Below are 23,970 nucleotides of genomic sequence, written 5' to 3'. Positions count from 1 at the left end.
AGGCAGCCCGACACGGCTGGATGTGTTTGTAGGCTCTCAGTAAACATCTGGGCTGAAAGCAAGATGGGGAACACCGAAAACCCACAGCAGTGCTGTGAGCGCATCGCAGCTCGTGGGAAAGCACAGCCAGGGTCACACTGACAGCAACGCACACAAAGCACAGGAAAACGCAGCGGGTGCTGTGTATGAACGCGGGGCTGCAGCAGAGGCTGCCTTACAGCACGTTTATCCCACGTCCCGTCCTGCGCTCCCAGGCCCAAAGCTCAGCAGTGTCCCAGCAGCAGCGCAGTGCAGATGAAGGGTTTGGAGCATCTCCCAGAGAGGGGAGGGGGAGAGACCGGGGGGCGTTCAGCCTGGGGAGAAGGCTGAGGGACATCTGATCAGTGCTTGTAATGCTCTCTAAAGGCAGGTGGGAGCAGACGTGTGGCGACAGGACAAGGAGCAATGGCCGAAAACTTGAAGGTAGGAAGTTCTGTGCTAAGATGTGCAGGACTGGTCTGGCTGTGCAACACACCGCGAGGAACCGCTGTTAGCTGGGATGGACTCGGGGCTCTCTCCCATCCCTCCCCCCCACCCCGCTGTCAGCCCCCGCACAGCGCTGCTCTGCAGATCACTGTGCTCGCCCTGCACAGACGCGCTGCCCTCCCCACGCAGCTCCGGGCCCAAAGTGATGACGCTCTTTTTGTGATCATTGGTGGTTTGGGGTTTTTTTGAATGGTTCTGCCGCCCAATTTATTTAAGTTAGTTTTCCTTTCCTTCTCTCCATTTGGAACCATTCCCATAGCATATCTTTATTGCAAAAAAGTCAACATGCATCTTAGAAATTCAGATTGTAATCAATAAAACAAACATTACATATATGAATTTAAATGTATAAACAGTTAGAAATTCAACAATATCTCCTATTACACTATTACACAAGGTCACAATTTTGTAAAAACTATAGTACAGGTTTACTATACACCAAGGGAACTTCATTCCTTTTCACATGATTTTGTTAAGGAGGAGGAAAAGAAAAGAGGCGCATTCTTACAGTAAGCGACAGTTCCCACATCAACCCTCCAGCTCTGGGGCTGCTGTTCTTTTTGCCCAGCTCACACGCAGTGCAGCCCTCCCTGCCCCCCAGGCGCTCTCTGTCCCCATCACGCACAGCTCACACTCGGGCTGAACACCTCCTGCACACACTCTGCAGGCACTGCCTGGCGCACGCAGGCTGCGCTGCTGCCTCACGGACCCTCTGAAAGTACACACCAGGGAAAAATGGCACCGCAGAACGAAGCAAACAGTACTGCCATGTCACCAAACAACCAAACCAGAGCAGTTCCGTATCACCCAGCACGCCCCAAGTTACAGGGAGACCCACGAGCTCGGGCAAAACGAAGGTGACTCTGGAGCATCCTTCCTGCTCCCGAATAGCAGCACTGGGATCACTGCCCATCACTCACACTGCCGCTGCGGTAGCAGTGCGCTCCCAGCACACAAGCTCAGCTCAGACGCACAGCTCACTTTTCTGCTTCAGCACACAGGAACCACATTTGGGATGTCACTGCCCGTGTGTGCGGAAAGGAAAACAGAGGAAAGGAAAAGAAAAGAAAAGCGGTGGTGGGAAGCTCTCCAAAAGCCCCGGAGTGGAGCCAGCGCGGCCGCTCAGCTCCTGCCATCCCAGCCCTGCAGCCGTCCTGCCGCAGCACAAACCATATGAAAAGGAATCCCGTTCTGTGTCAAAGGCTACTGCAGTTTTTCTTACAGCTTCATTCATTCACTGTAGTTTTCTTTTTCCAAATACAAAAATACAACAGTTCTTATTGAAATCTATACGCTGGTAGATTTAGTACACAAAAAAGCAAAGTATTTACAAAATTATACAGATTTAAGAAAAAACTCTGTACAAAAAAATATATAAATCCTTTGTTCCCTCTATCACTTCTAACTGTCAGGACTCAAACACGGTTGCTGCAATGGACATTTCAACATATACACTGACCGAACTGCAGACAATAAGAACAACATCAGAGATGATGGGAGGAGACACGCTGGGAACACTACGATACGCTTTCCCTCATTTCTCTGCGTATGCAATTTCAGCTCAACGTTAACGAGAATGTCCCAATTACACACAGAGGTTTTAACGTGAAGAGGAGGAGCACTGAAAGGCAGAATTCCCTTCAGCTGGTGAGGAAACTGAAGATGACACTGCTTGGACTTCCAACGCACCACCACAGCAAAAAGGGAACGCAGCCAGGGAGCAGCACAGCGTGCTCAGCTGTGTGACCAAGTTCAGAGCCACAGCAATTGAGGGGTCTCTCTAAATTTTCTTCAGTCGGGAACTTGCTGGCAAATACTCTGGTAAACTAAAAAGAGGAGAGCATTTTTCACTGACATTCAGTTTATTTTGTACAGAAAAGTACATCGAAGTGTACTGAGGAGTGCACTGTACAAATGCACGGCCGAGGAAAATGCTTACTAGGTGGCACTGATGTTGGTGAGCCACAAAAGCCACGCAGCAGTTATGAGACGTGGCTTCAGAATCTGAGCCTGCTGTCCTCATTTCTACCATTATACACCGCCTGTGGGCGTGGGTGTGTTTGTAATGGTACAGCAATAAGGCAACTGAGGATGGAACGGTGCTCATCTGAAATGTGTCCAAACGGAACTGAAGACAAACAAACACCGCTCCAAACCAGGGCTGCTGCAACGCCTGCACTGCTTCACTGCCAGCCTGCAGCACTGCCACCCTGCAGCACCGCGCCCAATGCTGTGGGACAGAAAGCATTTTGCTCCAAACACCTCATGGATTTGGCTCGAATATAAATAGAACTCGGAGGGGAAGAAGAGTTCCAAAGGGCTGTGAGCCCATTTCGTTCTTTCTGGGGAAAGTATGAAACTCATCCTATTCAAACCCACAGATACAGAAACGCAGCAAATGAACGGTCTGGCTGAAACTGGAACCTTGTACTGAACTACAGAGGGAGACCATCAGGGAGTGAACACTGAACTCAAACCTGTGTCGTTGCTGTTATTGTGAAGCAGGGTTTGAAGAACAGAGCGAACTAGACGGTGTTACAGTCATACCCTGCTGGATTACTTGTTCCATCCCCTCTCACAAAGCAAATATAGAAACTGTGTGGCTTTCAAGCATCCTTAAACGTCTGAAGAACTCAGCCACTAGTAACTTCTACAGTAAGTGATTGCATACGAATAAAATGCTACCTTTCTTCAATTAGTAAATGAGGCATTTTTTTCTTTCATAACATTTAATGAAAGTTTGTGTCTTTCCCCCAAGCCTAGAATATTGCTAAATAAAACCTGTAACATCTTTTCAGTTATAAGCTAACAAATCAATCACATTATAAAAAACCCAAAACAAGGTAATAGAGGGTGACACAAAAAGAGGACAAGAAAATACTAATAATATTTGTTTTCTTTCTCTCTTTTTTATCCTTCTTAAATAGAAAAGAATCACCATCCCGGTGAGCTTGATACTTCTATAAAAAGTTACTGGGCCTTTGGCTAGGTTGGCATCACAGCTCTATATCTGAAATTTTTTTATAACAAACTTTGCTCACTTTAAATCTTGTGGTTTGAAAAGAAAGTAAAGCTTTTTTTGGCTCATCAACTTTCTTAAATAAACGTCTAAAAGATATAGCTTGAACTATATTCCTAAAGTTATACATTTCCAACGTCAAGTTTCATCTTCTCCAAGAACGGGATTCATCCTCATCTTCATCCTCATCATCATCATCTTCGTGCAAAAACAAATCTGAGGTTTCAGTCTCCTGGATGAAGAAGAAACATGGTTTGAAACCAAAGTTCCATGCAGTAACGTAGGATCTTGTCATACAGCACGGCATCAGCTGCACTGTATGTGCACACAGCTCATTCCGTTCCACAAGCTTTAAGGGAAGAGTGGTAGACTCTTGCATCAAGAAAGGGAAAGAAGCCAGACTTCAAAGGAAGCAGGAATGAACAACCACCCACTCTCTCTAAAACAAGTCAGTTAAATGACAAGGCAGGAAACCCTTTAAAAGCCTTTAAGCGTTCATAATTGCAATCTAAGAATATACATAACTTATCCTTCAGTGGAGGATTAACACCAAGTAATAAAAAGATGAGCAGCCTCTGTATATGTGAGAATGTGAGCTTTATCTTAGCAGTTTGCCAATGCAAGTTTTCAGTGGTGTTTTTTCTTTCCTTCTTTTTTTTTTTTTTTTAAATATGGACTAATCAAAACCAGGGGAGTTCCTGGTTTGCAGAAACATCTTCAATGAAATTTATTCTATAAATAGAAAACTGTATTCTAAAGGAGCTCTTGTGCTAAAGGAGTTATTACTTTACCCACATATTTTCCTACCTCTTCCTTAGATTCCTCTTCCTCAACTTCTGTGGACACAGAGGGTACCTTAGGTTTGTACCATGATATCTGTAGCCTTCGGTCTTTAAACTTGGATCCCTGGTTAGCAGCCTAGATTGTATTTTAAATGAACATGTTTTTAAAAGGAAAATCAAATTAAGAATTTTTCAGATCACCAACAATGAGCTAAACCCAGGGAGCACTAATCACTGCAGATCTGTATCTGAATATCTCATACATCACCCTCCTCAGCCTTCAAGAGCAACTTCACTTAAGCCAGAATCTACTAAATAACGCCCACCTACCATCAATCTAAAAATATTAACACAGCTCTGAAGTGACTGCGACATTGAAACCATATCAACAGAAAATCCATTGTAATAAATTAAACATGAAGCATATCCCCTTTTAGCAACACTATATGCAGAAGCAACAAATATTTGCACTATCTAGCTCAAATGAGTGGGATCCAAACCTGCTAAAGTTAAAAGACAAAAAGGCAAACACAAGCAGTTAAAAACTCTTATTCTGGAACTAAGGAAAACCAAATCCATCATTTCACTTACATTCTCAGCTTCAGAGCGAGATTTAAAAGTCAGAACAACACTTAGTGGGGAATCTTCTTCTTGGAGATCCTCAATATCCCCAAATTTCTGTAGGAAGAAAAATCAATGAGGAACAATAGTCATGTTCTCCTCCAGAAACGTGATCATTATGTACTACAACTGAACTGCTCTGTACCACAACAGCACCGAAACCTTGTTAGTTTTTGGACAGAATTGACAGAGAGAGAAATCTCAGCTGCATCAGATGGCAACACTGCAGCACCTGTGTCTGTATTTTTGGACAAAAGCTCAGATTTATTCACATTCTAATAAATTGAACTTAATTTTGCAGGAGGAAAGGAAATAAGTATAACTGAAGTAAATTCAAATAATTCACTGTTTCATTTATCTTTTCTGCCCTTCAATACTACCCTACTACAGACTTGCTAAGCCAGTCCTCTAGAGCTCATTAATCTGCAAAAGAGATAGGAATCAAACATTGCTACACACCCCTGAATATGTGCTGCAAATACAGAACACAATTTTGCCTGGGACCAGGAAGAAAAAAAGTGTCTAGTATAGCCAGATTAGCATAAGGTGTTATTTTTAGAAATTAAGCACCATGGAAGAATGAAAATTTCCATGTCTACAGCTATGACAGATTAAAACAAAGAACAAACCATGCAAAAAGCAAAAAATAGCAAAAAAAATTCACAACAACAAAGCCAAACCACCCAAATCCCAACACATGCATACAAAAGGATTTATGGAGGCAGCACAAGCAGCCTAAAACCACCCCAGGTGGCCCTGAAGAGCAGAGGAAAATAACTCCACTAGCTTCGCAGAGGAGAACATGTCATTCTGGGCAGGGTAACTGAGGGAAATGCCAAACGTGTTTTTCCTTTAGCATCAGAACTGAGCTCACATGATAACACAGTCATTAACTCAGTTTGCACACTACCAAGTTATTTGCTGTTTCCAAATAAGTTTAACTTCTATGAAATTGAAAAAGCAACAGTGTTTTGCTTTTTGAATTAGGGAGAAGTAAGATCAATGTGCATTGTTAATACTTGTTAAAGCAGACTGGCTGATAGGTATTTCTCAGCCTTCTAATATCCGCTTTTAACTATTTCAATCAAGAATAAAAATAAGCCATTTGGCTTTTCCTATTAAAATAATGCACTAGGCAGCTAATGTAAAGCAGCTATAAAAGGCATTGCAGTTATACTCTTGAAACTGTTTTTATTCATAGCTTGTTCTATGAATTCAAGATGAGTTTACTTGTACTAGAGAAAGAAAGACTTTTATTTACCTCCAAGACCTTGGTTGCTTACAGAGTTCTTTGCCTGCCTCTCTCTGCAAGCACACTCTCAAGGTATCAGATACCCACTTCATCTGAGATTGAAAGTGCAGCCCTAACTGTCAGCTTCAGTTTCTCTTTTTAATGTGACCTAATACTTACAGAGAAGTGCTGCAGCAATTCATCTTTTTCCTCTTCAATGAATCCTCCAACTGTTAGTGCTTTGGGACGATGGTCTACCACCATATGATTTAACATGCCCCTTCCCCTTCCACCACGGCCCCGTCCTCGCCCTCTGCCTTGTGCTGGAACTGTCTTTCCTCGGCCAGCAGGCAAAATGCCTAAACGGGCAGCCTGGTAAAAAATAGAGAAAAAAAGGCCAAGTGTAAAGGTTTGAAAGGATTTAAAACTTGTAGACATAAAACACATTAAACGCATAAATCCTGACATACTTACCTCTACCTGTAGCTGATTTAGCTTTTTCCGCAGTTCAGTTGTGTCTTCTCCAGACGAGAGTCTTTTGTGGAAGTCCAGTTCTGCATCCAGAAGTTCCTTTTGTGCCTTAGAGAAAAAGGTACAGAAGAAGAAAAAGGAAATGGAAAGCAGAACATTAATGCACACTTTAATGTTTTACTCTGCTTCTTCAGCAGCAAATTTATGTAACTAATATAAACAGATCAATACACAACAGCCATACTTTCCTCTAAATTCAGTTCATTATGCTTTTGTTCACCCCTGTGACTCTTCCCCAGTCTCATTTTTGGAAGGGCCTGGAATTCTACGCTTAAGAACTGGAACAAGCTTGAATGAGCTATAAGTAACTAGTTTACCAAAGTTACTTAGAACCATAGCTTGCTTCTCCATAGTTACCAGTCAAATTCAAAATACTGCTGGAAAGGATATTGATCTAACATGGTTATGTTTTTAGGACACATTATTAGAAACAGTTACAGAAGACAGACAGAGAAGCATCTTGCACAATAAATACCTCTGTCTTGGACTTTAATTTTGATGGTGTAGAGGCTGTAGATGAAGTTTTTAACTCATCCTTTAATTGAGATATTTTTCCTGCTAGTTCTTTTAATGTCTTCATTATTTCTGCTCTCTCTTCTGGTTTCATGGCCTTGTTTTTCTCCAGCTTGGATATCAACATCTATATATTAACAAAAGAGCAGCAATATAAATTCGAGCAAGAATAATGCTGAACAGACAGATAGCTACAAAACCAGAATGCACTTAATGGAAGTCAGTCCAAACTCACCTTCTGGCATTCTATTTGTTTTTCTAACATCTCCTGCTTCTTTTTCCTCATGTCTTGTTGGAGTTTCATTGCCTCCTAGGAGAATAAAACTCTTCCAATCAGAAAAAGTAGTCTAGCATTATATGTACTCATATGTCACATTTTCAAGCTACAGAAGTGAGGGTCATAACAGAAACTATCAGTCTGCAAACCACAAAAGTATTCAATATACCCGGTCTGGAAAATAACAGTGAAATCCTGCCAATTTACTGCTGTGAAGTACTCTACTTAACTTTTTTCCACCTCCAAACACCCCTTGAAGAAACATATCCTATGCTGTCATTTAAGTTCCTCACATTCGCAGAGAATAAAATGAGAGAAATGTCACCAGAACTCCATTCCCTCAAAAAAAAAAAAAAAAAAGCCCTCAATGTGCATTACCAACACAGTTCCATAGTGATAAAGCCTATATTGATTGTGTGCAGAAAGCGACACAGTAACATCTGAGGTTTAAATTGTCTATCAATTCTTTCTTTTTGAAGTACTTTGACCACTGTGCTGTTCATCAACCACTGCATAGCACCATACCTGCTTCTTCTTAAGAGCTTCTTGTACGTCGTGAGGTTTGGATCCTGCGCCAGGCTTCATAGCTGTCTTTAAGTTTGAAGAACTATAAACCATTTTTGAGTGGCTTGCAGAAGTAGGAAATGTCTGAAACAGTAAAAATGCAGACACAAAAATACGTGATTGGTTAAAACCAGTAATTTTAAATATATTCTGTGAAACAAACCTATGCTACCAGAACTACGAAAGGAGACAAATACAGCAATGCAATCAAAACGTGCAGAAAGCCATCAGTCTAACAATCAACGTACTTGGGAGCTATCAGCACAAATGATTATTAAAACACTTTCTGCAAAAGATAATTTCTTTTGATCTTGATCCAAAAACTCCCTCTCTATCCTGATATCCACGAGGAACACTGCTAATGCTCATCTTCTCTATCAGAACTGCACCCAGCTTGGTAGCACAATCTAACATCACGCTTTTTGATCAAGCATTTAGAAAAGAAATAAGGCAGCAACTGTCACTTGCATACTTCCTTTCTTACCAGAAATAACTTCTTTGTGACCAAGAACACGTGCTGCTTTACGACACCAGTGCTAATTAAACTGTACCAGCTTGAACTCTTTGCAGAAGTATTCTGTAAGTTTTTGTACCATTGTTAAAGCAGAGTGTAAACTCCAAAATCACTGGGAAAAGCAATTAGATTAGTCAACAGGAAGCTGGCAGCACATGTCAGCTGTTAAATTTGTTTAGAATGAAGCAGTGTCAAAAATATGCTATGCTACTTAAAACGGTGACACTGTTTCTGAAATCATTCTCCCTGGTTTATATAAAGCAGCTAATGAAAACTGGAAGAAGTAAATGATCACATCACAGAACTTCAGTGATAAAAGGAACAACCAACGGAGAACTTGCAAATTCTGTTCCATTTACTAGTTCCATTCTTTAAGCTAACAGATCACAGCTGTAAGTGAAAGCATTAAGACGGTCAGTTTGCACAACCATACCTGCGAGTCCTCCACTACAGCCCCAGCCTGACTTAGATCAGACTGATTTCCACCTGCTGCTCCAAGGCGACGTTTCACTGGGACTTTATTAAGGACATAGGCACCAGATGCCAGCGGTTTATTCATTGCCTACGTATCAATAGATATTAAAATATGAAAGATTATATATGCTGCATTTTAAAAGCAGCTGTCACTTAGGAACACTGATGAGCTACAGATAAGCTTATGAAAGTACTATACCTTGGATATATTACTGTGCATTGTCACAGCGGGAGCTGGGGTCAGGGCTTGCTGCTGAAGGTGAAGTTGGTGATGAAGAGACTGTGAGGGTGACTGCTGCTGTTGCTGCTGCAGCAGTGGGGGTTGCTGTTCACTTTCTCTGTGCCAGTGCACCCTTATAAACCGATTGTTTAAAACTGCCTCTGTGCTTGAAATTGCCTTCCTAGCCTCGTCATTAGTTAAGTACTGAATTAGAGCAGCTTCAGGATCGTTCTGGAAAGCAACCTAAAAGAAAGAGTTCATGAGAATACATCTCTCAAAGATGAAAATACGCCAGTCAGTATGAAATCAAGCTACAAGTAATCTGCAATAACAAGTGGAACATGTAATGATATTAACAGCTCAAAATAAAGGTAAAATACTCTCTGTAATTAGATACATTTTGCAAATGCTATGAGTAATTGCAGCAAAGACTATACGCAGTACAATAGAAATTGAGTAAATAATTTAAAAGTTCTCCATCAAATATTTTAAGATATTCAAAGCACTGTAAACTGCTACTGGGATAGAACTGAGGAGACCCCGGTGCTGACTCCAAAGCTCTTTACTCTGATCTCCTGAAATAGAAACATTGTTCAAGGATTTACAGGCAAAGGTTCACCATATTCCCAAAGAAGTCTTATCTAACAGTCATACAAAAGTATTTTTTGCTAAAAATTAATCACAACAGGAATGAAAACATACCTAGTACAGTATGATTGAGGTAACATGTTTTTTAGAATGCATTATCAAGGTTCAGACAGAACCAAAGTATCTATTGGGCTAAGGCATAAAATTGTGAGCTCAAAAATACAGAGGCTTGCCAGGAATCTGTCTTCATTTAGACCTCAAAGTGAGAATGAAGGAAGTCACTGCTTTCTGTAAAAATAAAACAGTACTCTAACTATGCAGCTACTTGTGTTTTGTTTACATAGTGCTTCTCCAAGGGACACCACTGAATTGGAGCTACTTGCAGGATGCAGCATGGTACCACCCATAGCACCTTGGCCAAAATATTAAGAAATAGTGCAGGACTTCCACACAAAACAGAGTTTTATAGAATTGCTGAATTACCAAGGTTGGAGAAGATCTCCAAGTTCACTTTGAGCATCGACCTATCACCAGTATTACCGCCACTGAACCACGTCCCCAGTAAACACCCAGACATTTATATATAACATTTTATCTAACACCTCCAGGGACAGTGACTCCACCACCTCTCCCAGGGCAGCCTGTTCCAGCACCTCACCACTCCTTTGGAGAAGAAATTTTTCCAAACATCCAACCTGAACCCAGAAGATCTTTTTCAAAAAGTATACACAAGCTGCTCAAAAACCTCAGAAGGTTTCGATACTGTTAAATCTGCAAGCCCTTCAAATTTAACAACAGCTCACAAAGGCACAATGGGCCAAGAAAAGGCTTTTTTGAATTTGGTGATCTACTCTTCCTGCTCGCTTCCTCTGTGATTCCTCAGGAACAATGTTTAGCTGCAGTATTCCAGAAGGCTCCAGGGGAAAATACCCACATACAGACATAAAACTGAGGTGTTTTTGTTTGTTTGTTTTTTACCTGAATGTTTACAATAGTTCCAAACTTGCTGAAGTGCTCGTTGAGTTGTGTAATATTGTTCAACTCTGGTGGAATTTTTCGAACTTCTAATTTTGTGTTAGTGTACTGATTCTTTTTCAGAAAACCTGGCTTATTCTGGTTATTATTTGCTTGCCTGGAGAAAACAAGTGCAAGAGAGTCATTTAGAGAGACATACATACACCTAAGCAAGGTAGCAAGTTAATGCGTATTTATATTTTCTCTAGAGATTAGAAACAACAACCTCCTCAATATTTAGTCTCTGATTATATCAACACATTTTCTGACTCAGTCGACTCAAATTACAGAGGCTAATGAATTACTGTTTTTACAGCATTGATAGCAATCGAGTGCATTCAAGTTAGCCAACTGCAGTTGTTAATTCTTACTTTCCCAGCCATGGTTTCTTCAACGGTGGGCATTCCAAACTACTTGGAGACCTTTTTCTGCTGTCTGGTTCAAGCACAACTCTAGTTACATTGCTGCTATTATTTGTAATGGGAATTGGAGGTTCAGTCTGGATGATAATATTGGCAGCTGGAGGAAAATAAAAAGGCCTGTGTTATTTACCACACATCAATGACAACACTGAAAAAGCTCTCACTTAAACAGCAAAAAGGGTTGAGTTTAAAAACATTAAAAAAAATAGGAAGACTATTCAGTCCGTCAGTTCTGCTTACCAAGTTACTCCAGAGATCACTTACTAGCCTAACTAATCCATTTGAGGAATACAAGCATTTAATCCTGCCAGCAGAGATGAGACTTTTGACCTTCAAGATCAGTACCAGCTTGAAGAAACAAAGTTTTGGCTTTATCCCACAGGTACTGAAACTTTTGGTTTGAAAATTATGCTATTGCCGTATGCCAAATACTCAACTCCTAAAGAGAAGTGTGAGATGAAAATCAATTTCTTATTGTTTTTATATGTGCCAGAGCTCTGCTGATTACACTGATGAGAAAAAAGCCTGGGCATTTTCAGGCATACAGCTTCATTCTTACATTAGGGGATGATTTCAGGGAAAGCCTTTCACACACTCGACAAGGCAACAAAACAAGTGGTCTGAAGAAACACCACCAAGATTTACAATTCCTTACAGCTGGAATGGGTCCTTAGACAGAACCACAATAGGGACCCGATCATGACTTTATGAAATTCATTCAGATGGAAACAGCAGCAAGAATTTCTGCAATAATACTTTATAATATTCTTTGCAGGGTGAATCCCTGGAAGGAAATTCTGTAAAACAAAACAAAACAACAAGCAAACCAACCAAACAAAGCAAACCTTCTTGTCTGGTAAGTAAGAAACACCAAAGTGTAACAGCAAATACTGAAATACAACAACTTTTTCCTTAGAGATCGCGAGGAGAAAGCAGGAGGGAAAAAGACAACTATGCTGAAAACACAAAAATTTCTATCAAGACCTTTAACCTGTGCAAAATTTCTTTTAAGGGAGAGAATATGTCACCACTAGGATACTACATCCACACTCATCCAGTTTATGATTCAGAATTACTGAAATGTAGACTGGGATTTCCATGAGCAAGGAGAACTAGAATGCTACCTGCAACATCATTTCACCAGGCTGAATAGAAGTCAGACCATCAAATACAAACACATGCCACAGTTGTTCCCCTCACCACGACCACCAGAACAGCCAAGGCTCTTAAACATGTCCTTGGCAAATTAAATCTAGCTTCAAACTCCTTTTTGAAAGCCAACTTCCTGCACCATTTGCTTTCTTCTTTCTAGCAGCACCCAACACTAAAAGAGCACCTTTGTAGGCTAAAGATGAATAAAACCCCACCCATCCAACCAATATTAAAAAAATAAACAAAAAAACCCGACCCTTCTAACATTCCCAAACAAGTGGTTATTTTTAATCAATAAGACCGGTTTGACTTTCAGATTATCATTAAACATTAAAAAAAAAAAGAGGAAAAAAAAGTAGAGATGTCAGAGAATTTCAGATGTCTGAAAACTGCTCTGAAATACCAGATCAGTGAGAAAAAACATTGCTTTCAGCCTGGAAAATGGAAAAATAAACACTGATGTTCTCAGAGAAAAATAGAAACCCTTCCTACCTCTTGGATTGGTATCCATCTCCCCAGATGTTAAGCCAATTAGATTTGGACGCTGTGTTTGTGCTCTCGTAAAGAACTGCCGATACTGAGATCTACCAGCACTGGTAATACTAGGAGCTTCAGGGTTATAGCCATCTGGCTCATATGTATCTATAAAAAAAAAGAGAGAAATGTAAGAGTTTTTCAAATGAGCTTAGGACTCACAGTCAATCTTCTCTTAAGGAAAAGCACGGGTGTCCAAGAAAAAGAAGTTGTTTTTGTATGAAGAGAGAAGAGAGTCAGAGTCATACAGACAACGTGTATAGCTATAAAAGCTCTTAACTAAACTTTACACTCAAGTATGTTTGGGAATATTCTCCTATTTTAATAATTGTTACTGTTTGTCAGAAGCATGTAAGTCTCCATAACTGAGTATTGATGGCAAGATGCCTGAAAAAGAAATTAGGTACCTCTATCACAACCTTCAGCAACTCTGACACTGCTTCACAGGGAATAACAGAAGATTGAGTTTGGGTCTTTATTCTTATATCCTGTCCTAAGATGCAAAGAGATTTTCATTCTTTCCTACCCAATAGGTTATTACTTCAGAAGCTGACTTTTAAAGGATGCAGTTAAATGATTTCAATCAAAGCAAGCTGAGAAATCACGCTATTTGCCCCATACTTACCTAATAATTCTCTTAAGTCATGTAAGACAGATTAGCTACCTATCTCTAGTGGTGTACTCACAATGCTAATTACAAGGGATAACTGTGAGAAGACAAGATGACAGAACTGACTCACATTATTCATCTATTCCACAGTACATTAAGGATGATGCATTTTTCAAATAATAAAAAAGAAAAACCTATACAAGAACTTGAATGAATGAAACCCATAAAAACCCCCACTGAAACACAGAAGATCCTGGAACAGAAATGGATGCCAATACAAAGGGATTCAGAAGACCCAAAACACTCTAGATGTCCTTATTCTAAGATGACAATGAAGACTACAGTCTAAAGCAGATGCCTCAGAACTTCAACACTGATGTTTTGTCATGCAGTGCTGACTCTGCAGTCAGCACAGCTTTAGACACCACCAAGAACGTTCGTTGAACTCATGTGAGCTCAACCACAAGTTCCTCCTCCTCCAAGATTCCTCATGCAATTGCAAGAGGACAATCAGCTGTGAAGTGTACCAGCGCAAGAACAGGACATGAGCTTCTCTAGTTATTTTGTTATTCCTTTCACAAAATACACATTTAAAAAAGCTTGTGCTCTGTAAAGAAGATGTCATATCCATCAAATGTCACGTGTTCTTTTTTTCCTTTAGTTAGAAAGGTAGAATTATATCAATTCTGGAAAGGAAAGGAGATAGAAATAAAGTACTAATTGATATGAAAAATGTAGAGACAATTTTGTAAACAGCAAAGAAAAAATCTCTCATGTAGTACACAGAACTGGGTAGAGATGAAGACCAAACTACCCAGCAATTACAAGGATCAGCAGATGCATCTTTTCCATGCTGATGTTCTACTAAACAGCTTGAAAATGAAGGGATCCCTTTCTTACGCTACGGTTGGAAAATAAGAGATGAAAAAACAGCTCCATACAAATGACTTTTCCTCGGGCAGTGGCAGAACACTGTTGCAACAGCAACAGCAGGATGAATGCACTGCCCACAAGGAATGCCGCCACTCTTTTAGATTTTTGTTTAATGGAAGAAGACAAAGGGAATAACTTCTAACCTCACAAACTGAAGAAATTTAACATTTACATGCCAAGCAGATTAAAAAAAAAAAAAATTGCTTACGTTCTGAAACTGTGTACAGTAGGTTCTGGGGTAACGGAGGAGGCAGCCGTGCTCCTACAGGTGCCAGGCTGGGCACTGCACTCGTCCCAGGCTGCTCACGGTTATTTATCAGACTGGACTGAGTTAAAGGTGGCCCTACAACGACATCATAGAATAGATCACTGAGACTCCACAGATAAAATGTGCAAACAATTCTGTACAATTAATTTATTCCTTGTAAACAATCACAGCTCTACTGCATCAGAAATAAATCTAAGGTAGATAAGAAGTCCCACTCAGATAAGTTACTCTGATTACAGCAACCTCTCCCTCTATCCCAGAACAAATCAAGCTGTAAGCTCAAGAGTTAAATAAACAAACAAATAAAATTTTATTCCCCAGAGCTTTATTATTGTTGGAACTTCATTAGCTAAAGCAGCTCCTCCATCAGCCTTGCCATGGAGAATCAAGGTTTGCTCAGAACAAGACATCATACCAGCAACACTTAAACCACTTAAAATTACAGTTCTAAACCAAAAGCTACAGGGCAAGAGGTGTTAACAGGCAAGGAATCTGTCTAGCTATTTCTTCCTGCATGCAGCATACATATGCTCCCTACTTACTGTATTGCCAAGGAAGGACACCTGAGGAAATACTGTGCAACATACTAAAATTAACAGCGATCCATTGGAGCCTTCCACAAAACTACAGCTATACATAATTTCACCAGAAGCATCATTTTGAAATAAAACTAGCACAAACAATAACTGTATTCCCTAAGATTAATTTCATAATTAATCCTCCTACAACAACTTGGAAATGTTTTCTAGAAGCCTGCCTACCAATTGCTCACTGTTAACCCGATGCAGAAATTATTTTTCATCCCATAGCTGCTACGACTGTCACAGCATGTATTGTGTTACTGGAATAGAGAGCAATAAAAGACAGTAACCACACCTTCAATATTCTTTTCTTCATAGAATTAACATTACAAAACAATGAGAAAAGGGAAAAGGCTGAACTGCCTCAGAGATCACTGCTGAACAGATCATGGTTCTATCGGGTATCTGCTGCTAAGAAACAGCATACAGTGTAGTACCAACAATGTTTATTAAAACTCTCAGGAGATTAGACCCCTCTATTTTTGCATTAGAAAACAGAAAAGTTGTCAATGAAACAACACTTGAGTTATGAGATGATCTGAAAGCTCTTTCCCTTCCCAACCAGTTCTATTCATCTAATTCAATTTGGAATATAGGAAACATCACATTTTACAAGCTGAGTTTTCAAAATTATTTTGGCAATCTTTTGGTTAGTACATGGCTAGAAAAGAAACTGCAACTCATTGCTTCAACTACAGGTACCTTCCTTTCAGAAAGAGCCACACTAACTTTGTAAGACAGAGCAACAAAGAAAAGTCCTTTAACTTACTTGGTACAGGAAGCACAACAGGAGGTGGTGCCTGTGGATGAGCTTGTGGAACTGGTATCCTCAAACTGCGAGCTGGACCTGGCATGGGAGGCAGAAGCATACCAGGAGGGGGTGGAAGTCCCGGAGGTGGTGGAGGAAAAGGAATCATACTTGGCAAGGAAACTTCATCTACTACTAACGGATCATTTCCATGATCAAATTGACAAAGATCACCAAGTACACAAAATCCTCGCTCTGCAAAACAGAAAAATGAATTACCTTTTCAGGAAAAAAAAACCCAAAACAATATCATCCCAGTTTTTGCTGGAACTTTGTACTAAAGAAAGATTACAATTACTGATTTAGCACTACCACATGAATTTTCAGAACAACTCAAAGTAATCTGCCATAAAAGCATACAAACATACATTATGCACCATAAAATCTGTGGAAAAATAAAAATGCATCACCTGTTCTACATTAAACATGTGCAGTGAAACCTTCTTCAGAACTGCTAGTTGCTGAATTATTTGCTAAGGCATATACAGAACTGTGATCAACACCTGCATGTCAGCAACTACCAAATTAAAAGCTGCTTCCAGCATGATCAACTTTTTCTCCAGATAAATATATCTCATGCATACATGCATTTTTACATACAAGGTACTCTAAAGGCTTCTGCATTTTGACTTGAATACTTGGGGAAAAAAAAAAGAAATTGCAGTATAATAAAAGCTAGGTAAGAATTTGGGGACTAGAAAACAGGTAGCTTACCATCATAATCTTGACACCTTCTCTTAGGTGGAGGATTTCTGCCAAATGAACTGGGATTGCTATGATTGTTATAATAATTCGACCAACTCTCTGTTGTGTTTTCAAGATGGTGTGCAGGTGCAATTACAGTAACAGCACTGGGAATAGACTGTGCAGCAGAATACTGTTCAGTAGAGTTACTGGCAGATGCAGAAACTGGATTATATGTGCCTTCAACATCATTTCGTTCACTCTTGAATTTTGATCTCTCGCGGTGCTCTGGTTAAAGAAAAAAATGAAATCAAAACAATTCAGGTAAGCCTTCATGATTTGATCTGTATATCAGAGCCCTGAAAGAAAAAAATAAAAACCCTAGACAACAACGTAGACACTTGCTTAAATATTCAGTGTTCTGTACATGAAATTGTTCTTGAAGGAGATTAGTCTTACCCATGGATCAACAAGTAAACATCATGCAGGCAGATTTTAAATATCAGGAAATTAGATGGTTTCTTTACAAAATGAACATTCATTCTTTTACTCCTTATACTTTCTTGGATTATAGCTTTCTCTCTTAAAGTAGAAGGGAAGAATAAGCTCAGCAAACCTCCACCCATCAGTAATTAAGGTGGTCTCAAAACACATTTGTAATCTGTGCCTCTTATTTTTCCAAAAGTTCTGAATTAACCCTGAAGGAAAAATGGATTGTGTGGTAACCACCTTGATTATGAAGAGACCTTCTCTAAAAATGCACAGTAACAAAGTGAAAAAGATGTACACTACTCTGTGAAGAAGAGTGCATCTTTAAAAAATCAGCAGCTTTGTTAGCATATAGAGCACATAAATATCAGCTACTGATATCCACTGGTATACACCTGTGGATTAATTAAGAGGTTAGCAAAGAAGAAAACAATCCCCTTAATTATCCTACCCTGACGAACAGCATCTTAATGATTTCAGGAACACAAAAGTTCTCAAAATTTGCTCACATCGCTCAAGGACACCTACAGCCTGCTAGACTATACAATATGGAGGAGTCCCCACACATCACTGACATTAGATGTCCCCCTAAAGCAACACCTTGAGTACTCACCAACATTTCTGTTTGCATCATGGTCTTTGCTTCTACCCCTGCTGCGGCTACGACTTCGACTCAGCCCTCTGCTTTTACTCCGACTTTTGCTCCTGCCTCGCCGCCAGCTGGACTTGTCTCTGTACAGGTCACTCCTGTCATAGTATCTGTCATAGTCCCTCCATTTTCCATCATCTCTCCTTTTGTCTCTGGTTCTAGAAAAACACACATGTAGGCTACATTTATGAAAAGCGAAACTAATTCATTCACAGAAAGCAACTAAGGGAAGACTAACAACAGTTAGAAATGTGAGAAAGTTACAGATGAAGAAAACAGAAGTTTTAAGAATGATGCTGACTGTGTATTTATGTGTGCCTTGATGGAGGAGACAGGGGAAGTGCACTAGGAACTTCACCCCCACCACCAATTGTTCTCATTTATATAACAAGGGAAAGAATGGGACTGACAACATCCCTAGCTATCAACATTGGAAAAGTATTGTCATTTTTTCCCAAGGAGATCAAACTCCAGTGTAGGGCTCTCACACATGCAATCAGCACAGAAATACACTGCAGACAGAGGAAAGTGGGCAGTAAATCACTGCTTTACATTATAACCTAGCTAAGAGGTATAAACCTCAGTTAAAGACTGATGGGAAATGCAGAAGATATCAGCACTTTGGTTCAACTACTTGCCTTTGTTCACTGGAATCTGCACGGCTTCTCTGTGGACTAGAATGCTTCTTCTTCCTGCTATCCCGCTCTTCTTCAACTGATTCTTGAAAATTCTGTTTAACAGACAACTACAAAATAAAGGTGAACATTAGTGTGTTTTTTTTTAAAAAAGATTTTTTCAAATCAAAACAATACAGAAAGGCAGCCTTAAATGACGATGAATTCATCCTTGTTTAGGATTATTTAGGAAGAATTGTTAGAAATACTCAAGATCTGCCTTAACAGGGCTCAGGATAGCCCAGTTTGAGGTGCTACTTTTGAAAACACAGTTGGATGGCACGATCTCTCCTATGGTCCCTTCCAACCAAGGCTTATGTATGATTCCATAGTCATTTTATTTTCTGCCTTCCATTTGCAGGAATCATACAGTACACTGAGCTGTATGACAAATCAAGGTCCTAAGGTGCAACAGGTACTGAATGTCCTGCCACATAAAACTATCAATATAATTCTTTTTCTCCTTTCACACCCCTGAAACACAACTGAAACAAAATCAAAATCAAAGCCAAACAGTTCAACAAAACAGTCCCCCCCCCCACCATTAAATTGCTGTTTGAGTTAATTGAGTAGTTTTTAAAAACTAAGAAATTACTACTCAGTTTTTGAAGAATTGATCAGCAAACTATGAAAGCCTTCTGTAGTTCCAAATCATGACTTTCCATAACCAAAGCTACGACAATAAATTGTCATGGAATTCTGGAGCTAATCCTCCAACAGAAAAGGACATAAGAAAGGAAAGACCAAGTAGCAGCTTTGATTTAAATGGACTGATGAATCATTTCTCCCAAATAACAATCTACTTTCCACAATACAATATAATACAACTTTGTTTTAGTCAACCAAGAGTTTGATCATCAATTATTTGTTACCATCAAGATTGTCCAGCAGTTCAAACACTGAAGACAGAACAACTCATTCCAGCAAGGTGTTTCATCATCTTAAGTTAGGCTCACAAATACAAGAATGAATTTGAATACCAATTCAGAATACTCGCATCAAACAACACTTCTTAAGGTTCGTTTGTAAGAGAGAACAACAGTTTTTGCTCTCAGCACTTCCTGACATAAGCATCCATGGAAGAGAAAGAACCAGAATATTCTATCTGCTTTGACTTTATTTGAATCTTTCCCATAGCAAGGGAAACAGGCATGTAGCCTAAAATATCTTGCAAACTGTGCTAGGAGTATACTGAAATAAAGAAAATTTACTTCTGTAGCAATTTTCCCCAGCCTTCACTCAAAGGTGATACATTAGGATGCTACAGAAACACACAGACACAAAGTTCTTCCCTTGGAGTATTACCAAGGTAGGAAAAAGAAAAGTACCAAACACAAGTGAGGATGATTTGAAATTGAAAGTTTGGGTACTTACAAAAATATTACTTGGCTTTCTCAAAAACTTGAATGCTTTCAATTTTGTCAATAAAGGTTAAAAACAAGACAAAAACAAGAACTGCTGGCAAATGAATGCTACCTACCTTTTCTCAGTAATTAATCCTCAGTAGAGAATTTAACTGTAAGTATTACAGAACACATTTAAAATAACTTCCAGAACATTTCCTGTTTCATTTTTTTAAAATATTCTTTAAGGAATAGAATGTTTTCCCTTCTTCCTCACCTCTGAACTCCTTTCAGATCATTGTCAGCTCATAGTACCAGGGACAACAGAACAGGATTCCTGAATGCTACTAACCTAGATCAAAGGGAGACTTCACAAAGGGATTTTAAAATATTTTTGCCTGAATTATCTTTCATTTTCCGTCAGATACACAGAGATAACAAAGATCACTAGTCCCAACACAACAAAGTGGATTTTGCTATCGTGTTTTGTCTCATAACTGTTACAGGATGGCTACGTTCAAAATTAGAGGCAGGCAGAGAATGAATATGGTTACCTCCTCCTTGGTGACTTCTTTTTCCTGACCTGCAGGCTTTGCTTCTACTTTCGTGGGTTCGTGAGAAGGAAGGTAACTCTTTGTGTACAGACTTTCAAAAAGCTTATCTACAAAACCTGAAGTTTCTGAGGACAGAGAAGACAACAAAAATATTATCACAGACTGATTTAAGTCCATTGTTTGGAATGGATTTACCAGAAAAGTTCTTGGGGAAAATAAAATAATAATAATAATAATAAAAACCCTTGATAGACTGCTTACAGCAATAGCAGCATCTCAATAGCAGCATCAGTATCTCAGATTAATGATTAATAGTTCAAGAAAATGGAATTACATTTGTGGAGTTTTACCTTGTCTTTTTAGACAGAAAGAAAAAGCATAAAATGCATCACAGACAAAAACACAGACTTTTCTTTCAATCACATTTACAACTTTAAAGTGTTCTAAGAGGCAAAAGTGATTGGAACTTATGATAAAGAAAAAAAGTCTACGCTTAGCCCACCAAATAAAATTAGCAGTTGATTTTAACACCTTGAATTTGAACTAAACTGCCCTGAGAAGCTCTCCAGAAGCTCAACATGGGTCGGGTTTTCAGAAGTCATCAAACATCTGACAGAGAAACTGCCAGCAGTATGACAGACTTTTTAAAACAAACTCAAGTGTTAGCTTTTAATTGAGGGGAGTTCCTCCTGCTCCCCATGAACAAAACCAGGCTACAAAAAAAAAAGAATGCTCTTGTGCTAAAAACAAAAAACCCCAAACCAGATGTGATTCACAGTACCTTTTTGCAGAAAGACGTCCAGCTGATCAGCACAGAAAGCTTTTAGCTCTTTCTCTGGTTTGTCTTTCTTAACTAACGCCACAACATAGTTGGCTAAGGCTGATGGGTCTGCATCACATCTACAGAGAGAAAGAACTATTCTTGATACTGCTGAAGAACACCAAAACCACTGGACATTGGACATGCGTTGTTATAGAAGGATCACCAAAGAAAACCCATTATGCAGCTTACCTGCTGACACAAGTGACCAGGATGACTGAACTAGCATTCTTTCCTCTGTCAATTACAGTAAAATACTTTAATTGTCTTGTGAACACCCCCGCCCCACTGCAGCTGACAGCCCTCCCAGTCTTTCTGAGGCTGCTCCAGAGTAATATCTTTCAGCCTCTTTACAAAGATCCAATTCCAGGGCAACTGGTCACATTTTTTCTTAACTTTCTCTAAGCATTGCAACCACCACCAAGAACAGCCATACAAGAATTGCTGAACAAGAAGAAAAGTCACTGCATAACTGTCTTCAAGTACTTAAGCATTTTAAAATACGCATAATATTTAGTATATACACAATATATATCCCAGAAAAATATATTCCAAAAGCACATATTAAATATGCACACAGATACACTCTGTACAGCTTAAGTCACTGTGTGTAACATACAGAGGTTTTCCTATGCAGGATTTCCATGCCCACAAATTTCACGTTAGTCCTTTAATACTGGTAAAGTGCAAAAAGAAGGGCGTAATTATTAGCACAGAATCATTAAACTCCTCACCTAAACCCTCATCTAGCTTCATAAAGGCCAAAGATAGGCAACTTTGTGCAGCGATACTCTGCTACTAATCTTTAAATTGGATTTTGCTTTAGGTTCCACTATTCAGCACAAAATGATTAAGCATTAACTCCTCATTCTGCTTCTCTTTAAGAAGATGCAGATGTAAACCATCAGAAAGCAGGCAGCACCCCAAAGCAGTTCCATGATTCAATGTGCTTTTAAATCTTTAAATCTCAACACGCTTTTTAAGAAAAGAACATCAGGAGCTGTGAGGGCAGAGTACAAAGTGTGCAGACTCCGAAACAATCTCAGATGAAAAAACCCAACAGATTAACAAACTCATGTAGACAACAACTGGTTAAAGAAAAAACTTCTTAATGAGCTGTCAGTCAAGCAGTTCTGCCCCACATTAGTTTGCTTGTTCCCAGGATCCAATTAAAACCGCGTAAAGTGCAGCAATTAAGCAAAGAAACCACAAATTTACAGATTTTGCAGTTCTTATGTACACATCAAGAAAAAGAAATAAGCTGCACTTAATGCATTCTGTGGCAGTGACCATGTGGAACTGACTGTAAGTGCTGCATTTTAACTAAAGGAGATGACGGTCCAGCACTTTGCGACCCTTCTGCTCCTCCCAGGCATTCACATGGAGCTGTGGGGAGGGGAACAGGGATGGGAGTGCTGGGAGCAGAACCTAGGGAACCCTTCAGAGGGATGTGACTGAGTGTCAGAGAGACTCCAAACAGAAACAAAGAAGTAGGCAAGGAAGCCACCTGCCATGGGATACACTGCTCAGAAGATATGCACCAACACACGTGTAAATAGCACACAGGGGCAGGGGGCAGAGCAGGAGATGTCTTGCTCTGGGCACTTTAAGATAAAGCCTTCCAGAGATTCAGTTCCAGAGTTTCCTGTAGCAAAGTACACGTGTCTATAAGTGCAGAAGCCACTGAGATGTGCTCCACGTTTCTTGTTGTCCGTACTTCTAACAAACCAAGCCGAGTTTTGGACGCACGTATTCTGACCCTCGGTATTCACATAAAAGCCATAACGCAATAGGACAGGTGTGACAGACCGGCAAACCCCCAACAGTTTGCACAAGCTGTTAGCGCGCCGCGTGCAGGCAGCTCTGCGCTGAGGCCGATCCGCACCAACATCCCTCGGTCCCCACGCACCGCGCGTGCCCTGCAGCCCGCCGGGCCCCGACCTCACCCCGCGCGGAGGGCCGTGCCCGTCCTCAGGGCGCTCCCCAGAGCCCGGACAGCGATCAGCGACTCCAGGCTGCGCTCGCCCCCCGGCACAGCGATGCGAGGCGGGGCGGGGCAGGGCAGGGCAGGGCAGGGCAAGGCAGGCCCCGAGCCCCGCGCCCCCGCCTCCTCCTCTCCCCGCGGGCGGCCCGTCCCGATCGCGCCCTCCCCTCACGGCTCCCCCCAGGCATGAGGACGCAGTAACCGCCCCGGCCCCGCCACGCCGCCCTGGCCCGGCCCGGCCCGCGCTCACATCGGCTCCAGCAGCTTGGCCAGCCAGGACTTGAGCGCGTCCACGTTGTCGATGAGCATGGTGCCGCCGCTCCGCCGCCCCTACGGCTCTGCCCGCATCGCACCCGGCCCGCGGCGGTTGCTGCCCGGTCCCCTCCCCCCGCCGAGGCCTAGTACCGGAAGTGCCGCCCGCCGCGGCGCAGCCTGCTGGGTGCAGTGGGGGCGGGACCCGGCCGCCACGCGCCAATCAGCCGGCGGCGCCGCCGCGTGAACAGCCAATGGCAACGGCCAGACATCCGTCCCGAAGGTCAGCGGGGCGCCGGCGGGCGGGGCCGGGCGCGCACGTGAACCGCGGGGCGACATG

The 23,970-nt window shown here is 40.9% G+C and overlaps 1 protein-coding gene across 4 annotated transcripts; it reads right to left on the bottom strand.

Moving 5' to 3' along the window:
- Positions 1 to 691: 691 nt before the first annotated feature.
- RBM27 (RNA binding motif protein 27) lies at positions 692 to 23,778 on the bottom strand. 4 transcript variants are annotated; one of them, XM_015294057.4, is made up of 22 exons: positions 23,629 to 23,778; positions 21,356 to 21,474; positions 20,575 to 20,699; positions 18,642 to 18,748; positions 17,968 to 18,161; positions 16,896 to 17,153; positions 16,143 to 16,376; positions 14,733 to 14,867; positions 12,940 to 13,089; positions 11,245 to 11,392; positions 10,838 to 10,991; positions 9,251 to 9,514; positions 9,011 to 9,139; positions 8,025 to 8,147; positions 7,458 to 7,532; positions 7,185 to 7,349; positions 6,653 to 6,757; positions 6,359 to 6,550; positions 4,918 to 5,004; positions 4,352 to 4,462; positions 3,673 to 3,776; positions 692 to 2,351 (listed from the first exon to the last, which is right to left on the bottom strand). In XM_015294057.4, the coding sequence occupies exons 1-21, from the start codon at positions 23,685 to 23,687 to the stop codon at positions 3,690 to 3,692; spliced, it is 3,021 nt and encodes a 1,006-aa protein (XP_015149543.1). In that variant the 5' UTR covers positions 23,688 to 23,778; the 3' UTR covers positions 692 to 2,351; positions 3,673 to 3,689. The 4 variants fall into 4 exon arrangements, with proteins under 4 accessions (XP_015149543.1, XP_004945102.1, XP_025010650.1 ...); XM_004945045.5 differs by having other exon boundaries at positions 692 to 3,776; XM_025154882.3 differs by lacking the exon at positions 9,011 to 9,139 and having other exon boundaries at positions 692 to 3,776.
- Positions 23,779 to 23,970: the final 192 nt, after the last annotated feature.

This window comes from Gallus gallus, chromosome 13 (genome assembly GCF_016699485.2).
Source record: "Gallus gallus isolate bGalGal1 chromosome 13, bGalGal1.mat.broiler.GRCg7b, whole genome shotgun sequence".
Taxonomy (NCBI): domain Eukaryota; kingdom Metazoa; phylum Chordata; class Aves; order Galliformes; family Phasianidae; genus Gallus; species Gallus gallus.
This window is presented reverse-complemented; position numbering and strand designations above follow the sequence as displayed.

Bases quoted from the DNA above. Each gene is read 5' to 3' on its own strand.
- RBM27 (XM_004945045.5), bottom strand. From the start codon at position 23,687: ATGCTCATCGACAACGTGGACGCGCTCAAGTCCTGGCTGGCCAAGCTG. The intron at 16,377-16,895 runs GTAAGCTACCTG...TCTGTTTTGCAG, and splicing joins AAGGTGTCAAGATTATGATG to AGCGAGGATTTTGTGTACTT. The intron at 9,515-10,837 runs GTAAAAAACAAA...TCTTTCTTTTAG, and splicing joins GAACTATTGTAAACATTCAG to GTTGCTTTCCAGAACGATCC.